Source organism: Akebia trifoliata, chromosome 13 (genome assembly GCF_017979445.1).
Source record: "Akebia trifoliata isolate Shusen 1 chromosome 13, ASM1797944v1, whole genome shotgun sequence".
Classification (NCBI taxonomy): domain Eukaryota; kingdom Viridiplantae; phylum Streptophyta; class Magnoliopsida; order Ranunculales; family Lardizabalaceae; genus Akebia; species Akebia trifoliata.
In genome coordinates, this window is record NC_141387.1 from 7,606,669 (window position 1) to 7,626,666 (window position 19,998).

General features: G+C 33.3%; 1 protein-coding gene and 1 long non-coding RNA gene across 3 annotated transcripts; one reads left to right on the forward strand and one right to left on the reverse strand.

The window, feature by feature from the left end:
- Positions 1–1,365: 1,365 nt before the first annotated feature.
- Positions 1,366–1,839, forward strand: LOC147387657 (uncharacterized). Its single transcript, XM_086421616.1, has one exon. The coding sequence runs from the start codon at positions 1,366–1,368 to the stop codon at positions 1,837–1,839; it is 474 nt and encodes a 157-aa protein (XP_086277742.1).
- Positions 1,840–9,072: 7,233 nt separating this feature from the next.
- Positions 9,073–18,758, reverse strand: LOC147387658 (uncharacterized). Of its 2 annotated transcripts, XR_015171415.1 has the most exons (7): positions 18,395–18,758; positions 12,278–12,910; positions 11,358–11,411; positions 10,421–10,477; positions 10,234–10,339; positions 9,505–9,691; positions 9,073–9,349 (listed from the first exon to the last, which is right to left on the reverse strand). It is a non-coding gene; the product is annotated as an uncharacterized LOC147387658 (long non-coding RNA). The 2 variants fall into 2 exon arrangements; XR_015171414.1 differs by having other exon boundaries at positions 9,073–9,691.
- Between the last annotated feature and the right edge of the window lie 1,240 nt (positions 18,759–19,998).

A 19,998-nucleotide genomic window follows, 5' to 3' on the forward strand; every position in this document is an offset into this window, starting at 1 on the left:
CTTGATTTTAATTTTAATTGTTTAATTGTTGCTTGATTTTAATTTTAATTGTTTAATTGTTGCTTAATTTTAATTTTAATTATTTAATTGTTTGAATTTGAATTGTTGAATTTTTAATTTGAGTTTTATTTTTAGTTAGGTTAGATTGTTAACTCGATTTCAATTTTTATTACATTTTCCTAACGATTGGGATCTCTATGTTGAATTTGAAGGTTGAGGGGCATTTCGGTCATTTTTATGAATTTTTCTATATTTCTCTGTTTTCATTGGTTTAAGTCCCGTTAGACTCGAAATCATATTCTGAGTGCAATGGAGGTACTTTCGAGGTCTTTCGGAGGTCCGAAATTCATGAAGGGTATTTTCGTCATTTTGTCGATTTTTGCAGATTTTTACGAATTTTAACGTGAGGCTTCTTTCAGTTTCGACGTGATTATTTCTAAGTTTCAAAGTCATATTTTCCTAAGGTAGCGGGGTCTCTAAGTTATTGAATTGTGTAGCGAACCTAGGTGTGCGTGCTTGCTAAATCGAGTGTAAGATGTAGTGATCCTAAGCGTGTGTAAATTTCTATGTCGAATCGTAACGAGTAGGGGAGATGAAAAGATTGAAGATTGAGGGAATCATGAATAATACTCACAAGCCTTTGAGTTCTTTACGATCATCATTAGGAATTCACGATAATCGGGTGACGAATTGTCGAATTAGATATATGCAAAAATGGGGTGTCTACAATAGGTATTTTGACAAAATTCATAAAGGTTAGATTGGAATTTTGTAAATTGCCCCAAAATCTACAAAGTGTTTTAATTTTAATTTTATTTATTTATAATTAATTTTGAATATAAAAAATGATTTTTGTATGACTGCACAATGATAAGCAAGGCTCAATGGGCATGCACTCACACAATTTGAGCTACACATACGGGTGGCAATGGGTCGTGTTGTGTTGACGTAAGGGTATTATGAAAATTTACCAAACCCAAACCCGGCCCACTTAATAATTGTGTCAAAAACTTAAACTCAAACCCAACCCATTTATAAATAGGTATACCTGACCCGACCCTTATGTAATTTGTTTAATAAAATTCAAATTTTTATTCAAAAAAAAAAAAATGTTCCATTTCCACCACAAAAATAAAATACCATTACTAAAAATAAAGTTACAACCCGATAAACTAATATCTACTAACATAAATTAAATATCACAAAACATAAACTAAGTTTTATCATAAAAAGTGGGTAATTTAAAAAACATCTTAAATAATTGTCGATATATTTAATGTCCAGATTTTTAATAATTGGAATTGCTACTATAATGTGGTTAAACCAATTACGAAACATCTAAAATGGGTTCGGCCAACAGAGGACATGGTGAAGATCAATACAGATGGTGTGAGGTCGATGTTGGGGGCAGGATTTGGTTTCATTGGTAGAAACACGGATGGGCAGATGCTATTTGTTGGATGGAACAAAACGGAGGCAGAGGACATTATTCATATAGAGATTCAAGCAATTTCAGAAGCTTTGAAGTATGCAAGAGTAAGAGAATTTAAAAGAATTCTGATTTCTTCAGATTCTTTATACTCTATAAAGTGTATAAAGAAGGAAATCAAGACTTCATGGAAGTATGAAGAAGTGCTGCTAGAAATTGTAGAGCAAAGCCAATGGTTCGAGGAATGCTCCTTTGAATTTCAGTGGAGAGAAACAAACAGGGCAGCTAATTTTCTTGCAAAGTTGGGTTCCTTCTCAGATGGTTTTTATGTTATGGAAAACACAACTAATGCTCCTCAAGAACTTGTGAGAATTGTAGAAGAAGATTTAACGTGTATTTACACTCGATAGTAGTGTCAAAAAAAAAATTGTCGATATATTTAAAACTACATGTTAACCGAAAAATAACTACATGTGTCACAATGGGGTGACGCTCCTAACCTAGACCCGACCCATTTAATAATCATGTTAGACGGGTTGACACTATAATAACCCAAACCCACTAATTTCTTGTCGTTTCGAGTCGTGTTTGAGGGTCGCTGTAAGATTGCCATCCCTAGCTACACAATAAACCCTTAAAATGAGTTTGGGCTTGAATTCAAGCCCAACAACGCATGAGACATACACGATACAAATTTAAAAACACGAAAATATGTTTCAAGTTGATGAAAGGTGAGATATTGAAAAGATACCAATGATTTCTCGACAACTCGGTTAATTAATGTATGTTCAGACTGTACATGGAAGAAAACCTGCATGGAGTGTTACAAGAAAACCCATACTAAAAACAAAATAAGCAGATCAATAGAAATGATGAGGATGTTGTCTGTATTCATTTTAGAAATTATAAAAAAAAAAGTTAAATAATATAACTTTTAATGAAACATTTATTAGTTACTGTCTGTAGCCCACAGTAAACCTGACAATACCTCCTTGCCTGCACATTATTTATACTCATGTTCTCTTCAGGTAAAGCATCGAAGAATTTTACAGTAAGTTTGAGGGGAAAAATTATAACATGAGTGTCTAGCAATTTGATGAAAGGGAATCATGTTACGACATTGAGAAGATGAAACCTAGTGATTCATGTCTTTTTTTTTCCTTTTTCACTAGCCATGGAAGATGATGATGCGACAATCTCCCCCATTTACTTGGTAAGGGGTCTTATTTTATGAATAGATTTTAATATTAAGGTTATATTAAACATATTTCATCAAAGAGTTTCTTTATTTCTATTCTTACCATTTTCTATCTATTTTCATTGTCAGGATTCAAATAAAAAAATATCAGCACTTGAATTTTAATTATATTTTCCATTTTATACGTAATTGTAGAACATGGATATGATCGTCAAAGAGGGCAAATGGTAAATCAATCATAGAACATTTTAAGCAAAGTCCTGCAAAATAAGTCTTGTAAGTGTATCAACTGTTTAATCTCGTGGATGGAAATTTTCGTTGATTTGTATAGCTTCTGATATATTATTATTGTTAGTCATGGTTTTTTTTTTTTCGTTTCGTAATGTTTCATATGAAATATTTTTGATTTTTGTCATGTCAAAATGAAACCACATACAAATTGAAACATTCCAAGTTTTGATCTATTTTTTTTTTTTTTTTTAAATATATAGATCTCTAACAGGGATATTTGGGGGAGAGAGATCTTCCAAAGACATCTGAGGGAGGGATTTACGAGAGCAATCTGACCAAAGACCTGTGAGAGGAGTGGAATCTGCGAGAGGAGAGAGAAATCTGTTGAGTGATCTATGAGAGGAGAGAGATCCAGAGAGAGATTTGAGAGAGAGAGAGAGAGAGAGAGAGAGAGAGAGAGAGAGAGAGAGAGAGAGTACCTTTTTTCTCTTTCTTCTCTTGACGTCTCAAATTCCTTGACTTACTTTACAAGCTTTTAGATAAAAGTTGCTCTACCCATCCTTCACCAACAAGTAGAACACCTTTGACCTTGGTCTTGTTCAGAGGACTAGGACATATAGACCGGTTCTCATATTCTAGTAAATATTTTTTATACTAATATATTTTCAAACTGTTGAAATACCCTTTTGACCAAGGTCTTCTGGGAAATATTTTTTTTATAGAAATGTTATTAGTATTTTGAATGTTTCAAATATTTCGACAATGTTTCAGTTTCGTTTCGATTTTTGAAGAAATTGAAACATTGGATCGAAACAAGATTTTAAACCATGGTGTTAGTTTTCAAAGTTAGTTAAGATTTTAGGTTACATGATACATAGCAAGTATTCACTTATCCCTCACCCCACTTTGTTGTTGTTTTTTGATAGATGTCCTATACAAAAGTTTAAGTCGGAAGATTTGGGATCGGCTAAATGAGTCATGTTCCTTCATCCTGTTTTGCTTAGAGCCAAGTCTTTTGTTATTGATAGTAAGTTTGTATTTACTTTCACTATCTTCATTTTTTTTAATATTAATTTTTAATAGATCAATGTACAAAACATATGTCATTGAATGGTAGTTCTTTGTCTTATTTGTGTGTGAATGCACCATTCTATACCTATAGTGTTTGTGCATAATGTGTTTATTAGCGCTATCATAATAAGAAGGTTAAATCTATTTTTTAATTTAATAAATATAATAATTTAATTTCCTAGAAAATTATCATTTATTTCTTATTGTTCTTGATCTACCTTTGGGCATGCGCACCGCACATGATGTATGAGTAATGAAAGTGAATTTAGGAATACTAAATGGTATCTATTGAGAATTACATTAATTATTTTCTTTCTGGCTTTAGTCATAATAAATCTACTATATTTACTATATAATTTTAAATTAAAATGAATATGTAATTTATATTAAAAAAGAAAATGATTTTCAAATGATATACTAAACTACACATTAGTAGACTGTTCTTTTTAATATGTTGTGAAGTGTTTTAATTATTTTCAAAGTATTAAATTTATTTTCCATTTAAATTTCCACTTCAGTAATCTATAGTTAGATGGGTCTAATCCAATTTGAAAGTAAGATATAAAATATATACACGATCTACCATATCACTTCATTTTGAGTAATGTGTCCTAACGTAATTATCAATGACTATTTTTGGCAATTAAAAATAAAAAAAACCAAATCTTCTCGAAATCGCACTAGGTGAAAATCTCATTGAAAGATCTTGATTTTGATATATTGAGTTGTTGGTGTGAGCTCAAAAACTAGTAAAATGAGTGGGAGCACAAATTAGACAATTTTTCATTTCAAACCCAATTTTTTTTGTTTGTTTCTTGAGACATTTTCCCTTTGGTTTTTTTAAGTTTCTTCAACCTTTGTTGTTCATCTCTGTATAGACTCAGATAGAATTTCCTCTAAAAATTTCTATTTAAACCATTTTCTAGCTTTTCCCAAATAGGACTTAAATAGACCCATAGAAGCATTTCCTCTAAAACTACTTCTTTCTCACCAAGTTGATACCTTTAGCTTCTGATTTCATGGACAATCTTCAAATTTGTTCACAAAGCCTAGTAGGTTCTTAACCGAAGGCAGCTTATTCCCACTCTTCTAGTTGTTTTCATTGGCATCTAATCCTGACCCATTGTCAATTGGCGAGGACCATTGTCAAATTTATCCCACAATGGTCCCTTAGCAGATGAGGATGACAGTTATCAATTATTTACAGAGGATAATTAGATACTATCATGGAGGTGTAGTGAGGATCTTTTTCCCTTTGCTTGATTTTGTTTTGATAATTTTGTCATTTTTATTTGTTCTGTAATTGTTTACCTCTGTAGCTATAAAGTTATGTTTTTTTTTCCTTCGGATTTTTACAAGTCTTAAATTGTACACCAGATTCATAGTAACAGTGTTCGGATTCAGTAATTATTCGATAGGTGGTTAATTTGGATACATTCATGAAAGTTTCGACTAAAAATTGAATTTTTTTCTAGAAATATAAAACAATATTTTAAGATTTCTAACCAAAATCCATCATCTTCAACCCCTTAAGAAAAACCCTATCTTGTTATTGAGATTTAAATGTTGAAAAAAATAAAAATTTGAGGTTTTTTACCGTATGTCGCGATTAATCGATAAGTTATCGATTAATTTGTTGAATTAATCAGCTAGTCCCTCATTCGGAGAATTTTGTGACTATGTCAGGATCTCGTTTCTATTGTTTTGTTATAAATCTTTTGAGTTTATTATTAGATGTCTCCTAAGTTTCTTGGAGAAACTTCTCTTTAATTGTCGATACAAAAGAAGTATAGAGGCATAGTATTAGTTAGTTTAGATGCTATGTTGATTTCTTTTGATGACACAAACAAAAAAAGAACCTAGTTGTCTTGTCTGTTTGAGGCGTGGTTTTAAATCTTGGACAAGACCAACTTTGGAGAGTCATCTCGGTCTGGGAGGCATCCGAGCGAAATTTATCTATTATTTAGTAGGAATAAGCTTATATTTAAAAATTGGAACACTAATTATTTATTTTTCTTAATCTTTAAGAGTTCAAAAAAGTTGGGATTAATCTAGCAGTTAAGTTCCATTACAGTAGTTTATACTTTAGAGATGATAGCCACAAGCCACCTAATAAGAAAAAAAAGTGTGGGTGATATGTGATAGGGATTTCAGACTGAATTGCATTTTCTTTCTTTTAAATAGAATACTAACCCTTCTTCTTGAAGGAGTGGTTTCTTTAAACTTGAATGTGACACCCCAGTATGCACATTCTATTGCTCTAATCATGGAAAAGAATTAACTCTCATCTCATTGAAGACGAGGATTTCTTCATTGATTTTTATAACTTCTCTTTTTTTAGTTCACGTTTGGTTCGGTGCCGTTGAAAATGTATCTACCAGATGGACTAGTAGATTTGACCGCACTTAGCAGTCCTAATCTAGTGTCTGCGTTGGCTGATGATGTTTGGGAGGTCCTTCAAAGAGAAGAGAAGAACGATTCTGCTGAATTTGAAGTGAGGAACATCCGATGCCTTAATGCAGAGCTTAGTCTACATTCCTCTCAAAATTATAGATAAATTATTTATAATTTATTCATCAATAGTTTACCATACCATATGAAGAATTATAAAATTTAGAAATCATGGATAAACGTATCTCAAAAAGGAAAATATTAGGTTATATTACATTCCACTGGTACGATTTATATTCTATAATTTCTCTATTTTTTTAAAAAGGTTTTAGCACATTATCAGATGAGCTTACTATTTATTTAGGCTTCTTGAATATAAACATTTTCCTTTTATTTTTAAGGCACATGGTTTGACATTTCTGGCACTTTTTGTTTCAAAGGTTGACCCCATTATTGGCAAAGACCACCTCTTTAAGTGCAGCACCTTGCTGATTAAAGCTTGGTGCTACTATGAGAGCCAACGGTGCTCATCATGGTTTGATGTCTTCATATGCATTGGAGACATTGGTCTTGTATGTCATCAATCTTTTCCACTCATCTCTATAGATGAACCTTTATTGGCGAGTCAGATAAATTCTAATTTTTTTTTCTTTTATTTTTTCTATGTATAAATAAATTTTATTTACTAATCTAAGTCACCCCTCACAGGTCCTATGTAGATTATTGGAATACTATTGCAAATTTGACTGGGACAACTACTGCATCAGTTTAAATGGCACAGTCTGCGTGTCTTCACTGCCAGAATTATTGGGTAAGCGATACTCTTCTTGTGCATAATGTTTTTCTTTCATTTTTGTTTCTCTCTTAATTATTTTGCTACTAGCCAGTAAAAATGAAAAAAATAATAATAAATAGAAGTGATTAAGCAACATCCCTCAATTTACTTTATACTATTGGCTAGATTCATTTCTTGTTTACTTGTAAGCCTAACCTGTTTCGTGCTTTAAAAGAAAACAAAAACCTTGGGTGCAATGTGAGTAAAGGTATGCAATTTTTCTCCATTCAAATATAAGATTCCTTCTCTATAGAGATATGTATCTAATTTCTTGTGTAACTTAGCTTCTTTCATGCAATGTAAACTTGGAAATTAGAGTTCCATTTTTTTCCCTCTTTAATTTAAGCAATATTCTTTGCAAAGATCCCCCTTAGAGAAAAGCTTAAAGACACCAAAATTTTCTAGCTTAAACATTTTTATGTTGCATAGATTTAGTATTTTATTTTTATTCATTTGTGCTACTTGTTAATCATCTAATGATGACATGACCACTCTCAAACAGGAAATTTCTTTCGGATATGTAGTGCTTTTACATGTGGAGAACTAGGCATTCTTTTCCAAGACGGTAAACTGATTTCAAACCTTTTTTTTTTTTAATACTATACGGTCGATCTTCTGGTCTTTTTGTTGCATGTTTTTATTTATCTTTCATACTGTGACATGCCTTCACCTGGATGGGGAAGGAATCCAGCACTAGTGACTCATGGTCAGTTGCAGAGATCACATTGTGACAAAAGACAATCCTGAGCCCTCACAACCAAAACTCCCAATTCATCTCGACTTTGGGGCTTTCAAGCATATTCCATTGCGTGCACCCGTGTCAGAAGTGAGCAGGCAACCTTACTCCAGTGCTTCACATGGCTCTATATTGGGACCTCCATCACTGGCGACACATATATCCCGACCAACATGGAGTGCGAATTAGGAAAAGTATGGGAATTCTAACTCATGAAAAATTTGATTTGGTGTTCTACAACATACCTAAGATAATGATTTTGTTTTTCTTGTGCTTGGATCTGCAGGGTTGCAATGCAGTCACATGGTCTGACCGATGAAAAGGACTTCCCTGCTCTGATTGTACATAGATAGAAAGGATTAAAATCCTCACGACAATGTACAATGAATGCTGAACCGAAAACTTTTTAGTACATGCACCTACTTTATTTTTATCGTCTGTATTTCTTTTAACAAACTTGACACTTATATTTTGAGTAAAGATGGGTTGCTTGTTTAGTTTTTGTATCATTAAGTCTATTGATAATAAATTTTATGATCTACCTTGAGATGTGTGAAATAAGATTATAAATTGATTTGATGATGAAATGGATATATAATTCTTGATACAGTGGATCATTGGAGTGTTATCCTTTTGATTAATAGTCACTTACAAAACAATGACGTGTAACTTTTTTCTCTCTTGGTTTCACGTTTGATTGGTTGAAAAAGGGTTTCGTGATTTGTGGATGATTGCTTGAGAAGTTTGCTTTTCTGTATAGATTTTGTATAAGTTATTTATTCTTGGGACTTTGCACTTGATCGATAGAAGGAGTTATTTATTTATAGAGAAGACTTTACACTATGTGAAAAAAGCCCATATTTGATGGTCTCAACCCATCAAATTTTTAGAAATTTGATGGACCCTCCCGTCAAATATTCTCTTGTAGATTTTTTTTTTTTGTGACGGCCCTGAACTATCAAATTATTGGAGAATATGTTTTAAAAAAAAATTAAAAAAATCCATAGAGTATGACCGTCAAATTTGGAGGTTTAACAAACAATAGCATGGTCCTTTAATTCACCAATCACAATGAACGAAATAATAATAATAAAAATCAGAAAAATAAAAAACAAAAGAAAAATTATAGAACAAGAACATGATGGGCATCCATATTGATTGAAGAACAAAGAAGAGTAAACTGAATCAATATTCATGAATTAATATTTTGAAATTGAAATAGACCCAGCTTCACATTAAATCAAAGAAAAAAGACGAAAAAACTGAAGAACAAAATCTAGAAAATCTGATTAAGAGGAGAAAATAGATTCAGTGGCCCAATTGATTTCCTTCATTGACATGCACTTGTTAATTGCTTCTTTGCAGCTATGACCTTCTTCGCAACTTCTTTTAGAGCATCCATTGCCACATTATAAATATGTACAGATTTTACCTCTTCATCCATTGCTTAACCAACACCTGTATGATGGTAGATGTATTCACATACCCATCAAAAATTGAGTTTACGCTATCACTCCCTTGGGTTATAGACATTTCCCCAAAGAAAGTGTCCCGCATGATGGTAGTTTTTGGTGTAAAACTCTAATGGAACACCATTTAACAATAAAAAATACCTAGGATTTAGCCACATCGACAGCTTCATCTCGGCCTTTGAGCTCGATCGTCTCACGATAATCACCTTCCACCTTTGCAATTTGGTTTATAGCTGCATGGAAGATATGGTCTACAAGCAATGTGATAACAAAGACCCCAATTGATGCCATTATTGTTGTCCAAGGTGGGGCAGGTTTCTGCTTAAATCTGCAATGAAAAGAAAACAACTTCAATTCATCAAGAGTTTATGGTGCCAAAGGAGAATTTGTAGCAAAATAAAACATCCTAGTGTGTAATAGTTTTCTAAATTTCAGGGGAGAAGAATAGTTAGATCTGGGTCTACCCAAGAAACACCCCCCCTCCAAAAAAAAAAAAAAAAAATTAAGGAAAGATAATTCTGTTAATGGAGCCCTTTTTTTTTTTTTTTCTCGACGAAATGTTCTTGCAGGCCTCACTCCCCAAGTGTGGTCTGCCTTGCATGCTTGATTGGGTCCATCACGTACATGTAGATCAATATCGATGCCCAATATAATTAGTCACAATGAGAGTCGAGATAAAAACCAAAAGCAAAATAAAAATTAAAAATTGCGTAGGCCCATAATTATTCAGGAAATAAACTAACACAATAACAAAGATTACAGGTTTTGAATGTCTATTTTGTTAGTTGAAACCATGGATTAAATTGATGAGTTTACAATTACAAGATCACAATATAAGTGATCCAACTAGAATACAAAATTGAAGCTCACCTTTGTCGCCTACATCAGATAATGTCGTTAGTTACTTTAACCCCTCACTGTGGCCTTGTGGCATTCCTAGGCTTTGGGCAAGATTACCCATCCTCTATTTCATGGCCTAAGAAAATCCGATACCAAAACTTCCGATTCAATAAGAGGCATAGAATCTATCTTCTCTAAAAGATGGAAAGATCCTTACCTATACACTCTTCTGGTGGGCTTCCATGTATGCTTCTGTAACCAAGAGTAAGAGCTCCTGTACGAACAACAAAGGATTTCAGTAAAACTAAAAATCAAAATTAGGTTGTCTAGAAAATGAAGTTCAATAGTTGCACATGAAACATGATTATATGCCATCCAAGTGAAAATTTTTGAGAAAAATAACTAAATTCCAAGTATAACTAAATTTTTATACTTCATTTCCATGCATCAGTGGGGAAAACATCTGAGATTCAAGTGGGAGGCCTCACTACTTAATAGGTGAGATGATTTTCCCATAATCAGATATTTGTAACAAATCTAGAGCATATATAACCATAAATGGAGAGTAAGACATATCGAGGTTTTTGTAGTACTGGACTGTACATGAAGCATATATGATGTGGAGACAGACCACCAAATCATTGCCATGTACAATATGCCATGATACTAACCCATTGAATCCTAACTCCTTCATCTAACATTGTGGAAAAATTGAAATAGCAAAGTTCACACAATCCCATAAAACACAAGGATTTACGACATTGTGCCTATATCAACGGAATAGAACAAGAATCCGAATTAGTGATGGCAGAATCAAACCACTAATACCATCAAACCCTGTTATTAGAAGAAAATGTATCATAACAAGACTATCAAGAAAGAGAAAGACCATTGTTAACCTGACAAGCTCAATCAAGATTAGAATAGACTGATTTTTTTTTTCTTGTTTTGATGATCATCATGATATTTAGAACAACTAATTTACAAACTTAATTCATTATTTGCAAACTCAATTCTGCTCAATCAAGGCCTTGTCCTTATTTGCAAACTCAATTCATTAAGAAGAATGAAACCTATTAATAGTCCATGAAAATATTTTTTTTCAAAATTAATCTTATAGAACTATAGCAATATTATCATGTGAAGTTGCAAACCTTCTCTTGGATCTATAATCCTTAACACATGTATGTCGCAATGTCAACATCAAGCTGCCAAAGAAAAATAAAAATGTCAATAAGTCTATTTATGTTGGTACAGACACTAGGAATGGAAGTAAACATGTGTCTACACTCTACATTAGTCTATTGTCCCATGGAAACACCTTACATAGAAGAAAATTCAGTTGAACCATGATCGAAGTTTAAAAACACAACACATGAAGGTGTTCTTGGGCACTCAAATCCGTTGCATTCTGGGCATGATATGGATTAATGCAAATGTTGACACATCAAGAATTACTTTCATTAAGTGTAGCAATAAATTTAAAACATAAGTAGGATTCGAGACAGACACAGTCCCATCCTTCCAATAAGTTATATATAAACAACACAAATTTAAGTTGGCACAAATCACACAAACCTTAAAGCTTTAGTTATTAATATGAAGGAAAATGAGATGACCATCATGCTGCTTTCATTAAGCTATGATAAAACAGATTTCCTCTTTTTGTTTTTACTTTTATTCCACCAGTAACTTGTGTATAGTTTCTCGAACTATATCAGCTAATTTTGAATATGGCCTTGTTTAAGCTCATTAATATATTCATAATCTTTCAAACTAGAAGACAAATGAGAAAGGAAAATCTAAAGTTTTTTTGTCAAGTTTTTTCACCAGTTTAATGTTGATGAGATCTTTAATGTCACCTATGTGCTCTTTCCGCTGTGACACCAACAATGAAATTAAAAATCTTCAGTATCAAGTTTCGTTCCACAAGAAGAAAAAGTTTCAACGAAGTTTCTATTTCTAGAATGCAGAATATCATCTCTTACTAATTACAACTCATTAAGGATGTCATCAATGACAACAAAATATGCCTCTAACAACATTTTGAGCTGTTTGATGTTGAAGAACTCACTTAGGCTTCCATGTTAGCTTGATGATAAAATAGTACTGCTCGAAGCCCTTTCCGATTATTGAACGCATAGGTGAGAGCGGTGCAAAATTATTTATTGGTTATTGAATAAGCCTCCATTCTCTCCTTTTGTTCCGTCACGGACCTGAAAAGCCATTCCTATAACTAGAATGTATGAGGCAAAAACAAGAGGTAGCTGTGAAGATGACAAGTGGTTGCCGAGTATACCTTCTTAACTTGTTGAGTTAATACAAGGAGATGACCTTTAAATCTATGGACACGTTCCAGGTTGAGGGTGTTAATTTTTTATTTTTATCTTTTGATGATGGGTGTCTGAGGGTGCTAATTGATGATGCTAGTTCGTCCAAGACTGGATATATGTCCATTTTCAGTTCTTTTACCTGCCACACCAACTTTTGCTATCGCCATCCCAATTCACACCAACTTGTGTAGAACCAAGATCATGCATGTCGAAGGAGCATCAATGCAGCTATCTAGAAATTTAGTACAAAAATATACCTCTTGATGGCTTATTATAAGAAGTTGGATCATCCTTTTCCCTCCTCCTTTATCCGGGCTTGGGATCGGCAATGTAAAAGGTTTAATTTTTTCATTGGCAGAGTTAAAAAAGTTTACCTAAGAAGAAAAAACTATTAGTTACTAATTAAATAATATAAAATAATGTGAAAGTCTTAGAAGACAATAAATGAGTCAATATAAATTAGTATCAAGTAAGTCTACCATTGTAATATGTAATGAATCAATCAAAGTCATATAGAAATGCATATGTAGTACATATCCAAAGACAATAGAAACCCCCTTTTGCCTCCATGACTTCTAAGAGAAACCCCCTTCAAGTCTTACAGTATTCAAGAAACTGAGATGGTCACTCATTAATGAAATATATTTACATTTACATAGGTTAGAACAATCAATGCTTCTGCGCCTAAAGAAGGGAAGCAATATGTACTTTCAAATTAAATGGAAATCATAGAAGCAAAACAAAAGTACTCTTACTCATCCAATGAAATGAGTATTACAGAAATAAGTATTTCTATAAGAAAAAAACTTTCCTTACCATCATCATGGAAAAACTCAGATTAAAAAAATGGGTAGCATTGCTAAGTAAGGAAAAACTACACTAAAATATACACTTCATTCTTAACTGTCACTTGGAAGCATAGCCACAAAATTCGATGTTTTTTTCGATTGAATTCGGGTAAATCTGCCATGTATAAGAATTTAAGAGAAAATTACTTTAAAGACCATGCAATAGGGAATTCCAAATTACTTTAAAGGCCCCATAGTTGGGACTTTCTTCTAAATGCACATGGCTTGTCAATCTTTGTTTTTTCCTTAATTCCCTTACTACAATCTATTGTGCAAACTCTAATCAGTTGGTTTTAATGACCATCACAACTCGTCTACTTTTACCAAAAAGCCAACCCCTACTTTCACAAAACAACAAGTAAGCTAAAATATAAGAAGTAGACAGAGGTCTTTTTTCTATTAATCATATCCAAGCTGAATTTTTTTTATTTACTTGGATCATGAGCAAATGTCTGAATAGTGGACAATCCATCCTAAAGTCAATATGAAAATTTGAAATGCTAATCAACATTTGAAACACATATTGAAGTACATCAATTATATCATGAATTAAAATTTATAAGGCTATAAAGGAGTATAAGGTTGGTTTAAAATTAAGTTTGCCTCCTCAGGACCGGGTTAAGGCTAAACGAAACCTGTCCAAAAAATTTGCACAGAAAACTGTGCTCACAGAAATCTGGGATCCACCGATCACGTGTACCCACATGTATTAATGGCATTCCACCGATCAAGTAATTAGGATTCTATATGGCCTAATCCTCAAAGACTCAACAAAAGGGCCTGACTCCGGCTTGGCTTGAGATGGATAAAACAGATGATGGGAAATAGGAGTTGAAGAAGAAATTGGTGAAGCATAAAGCTGCATGTGTGATGGGGTACAAAGTTCAATAAATTCAAGTATTTTTCGTTCAAAATGTCTTTGAAAGCTACCTAAGTGTTAGTAATACTCTGCAATCTATTTTGAGTTGGTTGTAAACAAAGCTGGTTTCTTAAGAAAAAGTTCTAACAAGGCCATCCTCAAGATTACTATTAAGATACAGAAAATTGATGCCTGATCTAACCTCTTGAGAATGTCCACAATTATACTCACAAAATACTAATAGAACAGATTTGTGTTTGGTTGAGTAAGCCAAATTGAAAGACTAGAACATTCATAGAAAAGGCTTGTTGAGTGATCTAATCCAATTTAGTAAGAGGCATAAAGTTATCTAGGGTGCTAAATAATTCAGATAAAATATTTAGTAAGTTCAAAGTTATTTTGAACTTACATCACAGATCTGATAAACATCAACTCTAAAGTGGCAACATTGCAAACAAGCACTAAAACTCAAAAGAATCAGATGTTTCCATGAATAGCAATGGTCGCCTATATTATCACACAATGATTGGCCCCCCTTCCATGAAGTCCATCCTTGCAATTGCTTTACAATAGAAATCTTCAAAACACAAGGTAGATCCCCCATATTATGAATGTTGATACGCATGCCAAACAAATATAACAAGACAAAATCAATCTAAAAAATTACTTCATATATGCATGTAGACTTAATATCAATGGGTTAGAACATATGCTTAATTTAAGATATGCTAGAAGTAGAAGATTATGAACACCAACCAAATCCATCTAGAATGGAAGTCTCCACAAGGGGGGCGTTCAATGGCAAACTTTTTAGCAAACTTTTTGGCAAAACATTTTTCAAAACATGGGTTAGAGGTTTTGGAATGGGCTGATTTTTGGTGAGGATGATCTCTACGGTGAGGAGATCATCCTCACCAAAAATCAGCCCATTCCAAAACTTCTAACCCATGTTTACAAGCTGAAAACTCGTGGACCGTCCATTTTTTGTAAACTGTTTTTGATGGGGTTAGAAGTTTTGGAATGGGCTGATTTTTGGTGATGATGATCTCCTCATCATAGAGATCATCCTCACCAAAAATCAGCCCATTCCAAAACCTCTAACTCATATTTTGAAAAATGTTTTGCCAAAAAGTTTGCTAAAAAGTTTGCCATTGAACGCCACCCGTCTCCACAAACCTGAGCGCATTTAAGGTACACACCATCCAACCACTTTACGGATTAAACAGGTCATCCTCACTTGCAATGGGCTCAAAATATATATATATATATATATATATATATATATATATATATATATATATATATATATATATATGGGTCCCGTTCGGCACCCTAAGTTTTACCACACTTTAACAAACGTGTTTTGTCCTACATGGGTTAGAAGTTTCGGAATGGGCTGATTTTTGGTGAGGATGATCTCTATGGTGAAGAGATCATCCTCACCAAAAATCAGCTCATTCCAAAACTTCTAACCCCATCAAAAATGATTTACAAAAAATGGACGGTCCACGATTTTTCAACTTGTAAACATGGGGCTAAACATTTCGGAATGAGCTGATTTTTGGGGAGGATGATCTTCTAATCATAAAGATCATCATCACCAAAAATCAGCCCATTCCAAAACTTCTAACCCATGTAGGACAAAAAACGTTTGTTAAAGTGTGTGGTAAAACTTAGGGTGCTGAACATTTCCCTCTATATATATATATATATATATATATATATAGGGAAATGTGCAGCACCAAACATTTTGGCAAAACATTTTTCAAAACATGGGTTAGAGGTTTTGGAATGGGCAGATTTTTGGTGAGGATGATCTCTACGATGAGGAGATCATCATCACCAAAAATCAGCCCATTCCAAAACTTCTAACCCCATCAAAAATGATTTACAAAAATGGACGGTCCACGATTTTTCAACTTGTAAATATGGGGCTAGAAGTTTTGGAATGGGCTGATTTTTGGTGAGGATGATCTCCTCATCGAGGAGATCATCCTCACCAAAAATCAACCCATTCCAAAACTTCTAACCCATGTTTTGAAAAATGTTTGTTGCTGAACGGGACCCATATATATATATATATATATATTGAATGTACAAATCCACCTTAAAAAAGATCTAAAAGTGAAGAGAAGTAAAGGAATATTGCTCATTGCTATTCGGCGAACTACTTCAAAGCAAGAATTTGAAGACTTTCAAGACATTTGTGAGGAAAATGCAAGCTGATCAGGTTGGACACATTAATAATAAAACAATGTGATATGTCCAGATCCAAACGGTGTGACATCGCAGATCACTTCCATCTTCAAGTGAAAACTAAGGCCGGGATCAGAAAAAAAAATTATGCTAGCCTAAGTGGTTTTGGACTCAATGAACTTAAATAAAGTTGCATAAATTGAGATTAATAAATAAATGTACTTTTATCTATGGAGAACAGTTTCAGCTATCTATCTACATTTAAAGTAAGAGAGATGTATTTCCCTACTTTTTGAATAATAAATAATTACTCACCCATGAATATTTAGATCTATGAGCTTGGACAGAAATTTGAACAAACAAAACTCCATTAACAACCTCTACAAACAAGACAAGACCCAAAACTCCAATAACAAGGACAAAGAATAAATTGATTCGGAGGCCCAAAAACTCAATCCAAGAACAGATGAGAGCTCCTTCATAAAATTCATAAAATCCCATGAACCAACACAATTGAAGGCAATCCATCAAATGTTTTTGGTATTTTAGGCTCATATTCTCTAACCCCAACATTCATATTGGGTCCAAAACATTCATTTAGAGCTAGTCTAACAAATAGAAATTTCATTTCCGTCTTGTATACAAACACGTCGAAGACCATATTTTAGATCTCTTTGAGGAAACCCAAGCAGTCCAAAACAGATCATCTTTCATATATTAGTCCATCTTCATTCATAATTCTCTAAACGCATCTTAAGCATCCCAACTTTGTGAGAAACAGCTAGACAAAACACTCCCAAGCATCCTTCATCGACTAGTTTAGCTAATTTTTCCCAACTAACCGAATGAGTTTTCATCCTATAAACACGGTCACCCCCAAAAATATTTTGCAAGGTACTGTTTGTAACATATTTAGGCAAGGGAAAAATAAAGAGCAAATAAATTGGAAGAGCGATCAATCTGATCAAATAGAGTGGGATAAACTGATGCGCTAAAATGTATGTGGTTGACATGGCAAGTGCATAGAACCATAGATCTTTTTCTTCAAGATATACAAGGAAAAAGATCTAGCGTTTTGTGCACTTGCCACGTCAATTGCGTACAGACTGCATATGTTTTAATGCGTTAGTTTATCATTAGTCTTTACTTCCTAAAAGACCTTCAAAAACTTTCTTTATTTCCTAAAATTACCTCAAAAGATTATTTCAGAAGTGTATCAAATGCATCTTAACATGTGTCCTTAGGGAGCCATTAGCCGAACCTATCTTTGCAATATTGTTAAGGGTATTTCAAACATTATAATATTGTTTCGACGAAAGATCTATGTCGTTGCTTCACGTCAGTTGCGTGTACACAAAAAATCATCTCTACCATATGTAAGGCACATGGGAAAAAACAAGAAAAAGAGGTAGACGAACGAGATGAAGAGACAAACATGGGAAAAACAGGAGAGTATGCTATAAATCGCTTAAACAACACAGTACAAGTATTAGGGACAATGTATTATTGGCTTACAGACACTAAAGATGCCCTGTTTCATGGATCAAGAACCCAAGCTTCAATCTCTGCTTGTATATGACTTCCTGATGTGATACATTTGGCCATTAATCTGGACCATCAAAATGTGCCTTTGAATTGTGTTTCAACCATACTTAAACCATCTGATTGATAGTGTTTTATGTCAAGAGAAAATATGGATAAACAATTCATATCTGGACAAACTTACATTTCTCAACCACGAAATATACTTCAAAATAACAGTAAAAATAAATAAAAATGATTTTATTGTCTCAATCAAAAGGTTAGTGCAGTGGAGAAAAGACATCAAACAATAGGTATGTAAACCTGTTGATCATGAATGAAAACCAACAAACAAAGAATTCAAGAGACACAAATAAATCTCAATTACCAAAACTTTGAATACATAACTCAGTTTCATGTGATCAAGCATTCACCTTAGGAATCACTCTAAAGGAATCCATAACTTGGCGAAGATCAATTTCCTCTTCTAAGAATACATTTTTAGGTGTTTGCTCTCTTGTTACCAATCTGGTCACTTCGGACAGGTAGCGAAATCAATAAGTCACTTCAAGCTATCGGATTTAGATCGAGATCGATCGATCAAATAGAGTGGGAGATGAGATCTATCGAGAGAGATCGATCGAGAAAGAGACTGTGAGAGAGAGATGGAGAGGTCGATCGATCGAGAGAGCGAATGAGAAAACTAGGTTGATCGATCGAGAGAGCGACTATGAGAAAGCGATGGACTGTGAAAGAATGATCGATGATTGTGAGAAAGAGAGACAGAGAAACTATGAGAGAGGCAGAGAGAAAGATAACAGTGAGAGAGAGTGATCGACCGAGAGTTGATAACGTGGTCCACGGGCCGCGGATTTTGGATTTTAAAATTCGACGAGCTAGGCCAACAAAATTTTTTATACAAATTTGGGATTTTCACGTAGTGTTAGGCTTGATCTTCTCCAGAGGTTTTGTAGATGTTTATTGTAGATTTTCTTCTCTTTAAGCGTCGCACTTGATCGGTTGAGAATGACTTCTTAGTTTCTGAAAATGATTTGATCTTCTCTTAGAGTTTTTTTTTTTTTTTTCTTTAGATGAGGGTTTGTGAATTTGATCTTCTTTAGAGGTTAAAGTTCTAAGTCTTCTTTAGAAAAAAATGATTCAAGCTCCTTTTATATGAGTGAAGTTTTAATATTTATAGATTTAGGATAATTTAACTTTTCAATTATGACAATGATTTAATGAGTTTTGATTAATTAGTCTAAAGGTTAATATGGTCAAATTTCAATTTTAAGAACTCTATGGATCTTTAGTGGGTTTTACTTATTGGTTTGTGTGTAAAGCCTTTTAATGTGGATCACTTGAAATTGGACTTCATTGATTCATGGGCTTATCTACGAAAAGTTAAATCCAAACAGTTGGAGGCTCGCTCCCAATATGGACTCCAATTTAAATTTATAAAGCCTTTTATTAATTTTAGGGGTTTCTTGTGATTCATACAAACTGTAGGGATCAATTTAAAATTTCTATGCCTACAAAATCTTTACATATGTTCCACTTTTACAATGTTATTTTTCAATTTTGTTTGTTTGTCTGTTTGTGATTTATGTGTAATTTTTATTTTAGAAGACAAATCCCATTCTGTATTAAGTGGATTCATCTGATATTGTAGTGTTGGGATGAAAACAACAAAGAAAACTACAATAAACTCCACCGAAAGCACATAGTTAAACAGACAATAACCAAGGGATAAAGCCCTTAACAATCAAAATGTTACATCAACTCTTAGAACTTATGTACAAATAAACCAACAAAATGAGAAATGGTACCAGAAGGCACATCTCCAGGAATAAATTCCAACCAGGGAAACCCAACAGGAACCTTATTTCTTGTAGGTCCCATTATATAGAATTCGTTTCAGTTGGCTTGGGTTAGACGAAAATTTGAATTCGAATTTGAAAAATCGGATATTATCTGAAAATTTCGGATACCGGATTTGAATTCGGATAGTTTTTATATATTCGAATCCTTATTGGATACA

What these genes read in the sequence shown, in the direction of transcription:
- LOC147387657 (XM_086421616.1), top strand. Translation starts at nt 1,366, where the DNA reads ATGGTGAAGATCAATACAGATGGTGTGAGGTCGATGTTGGGGGCAGGA.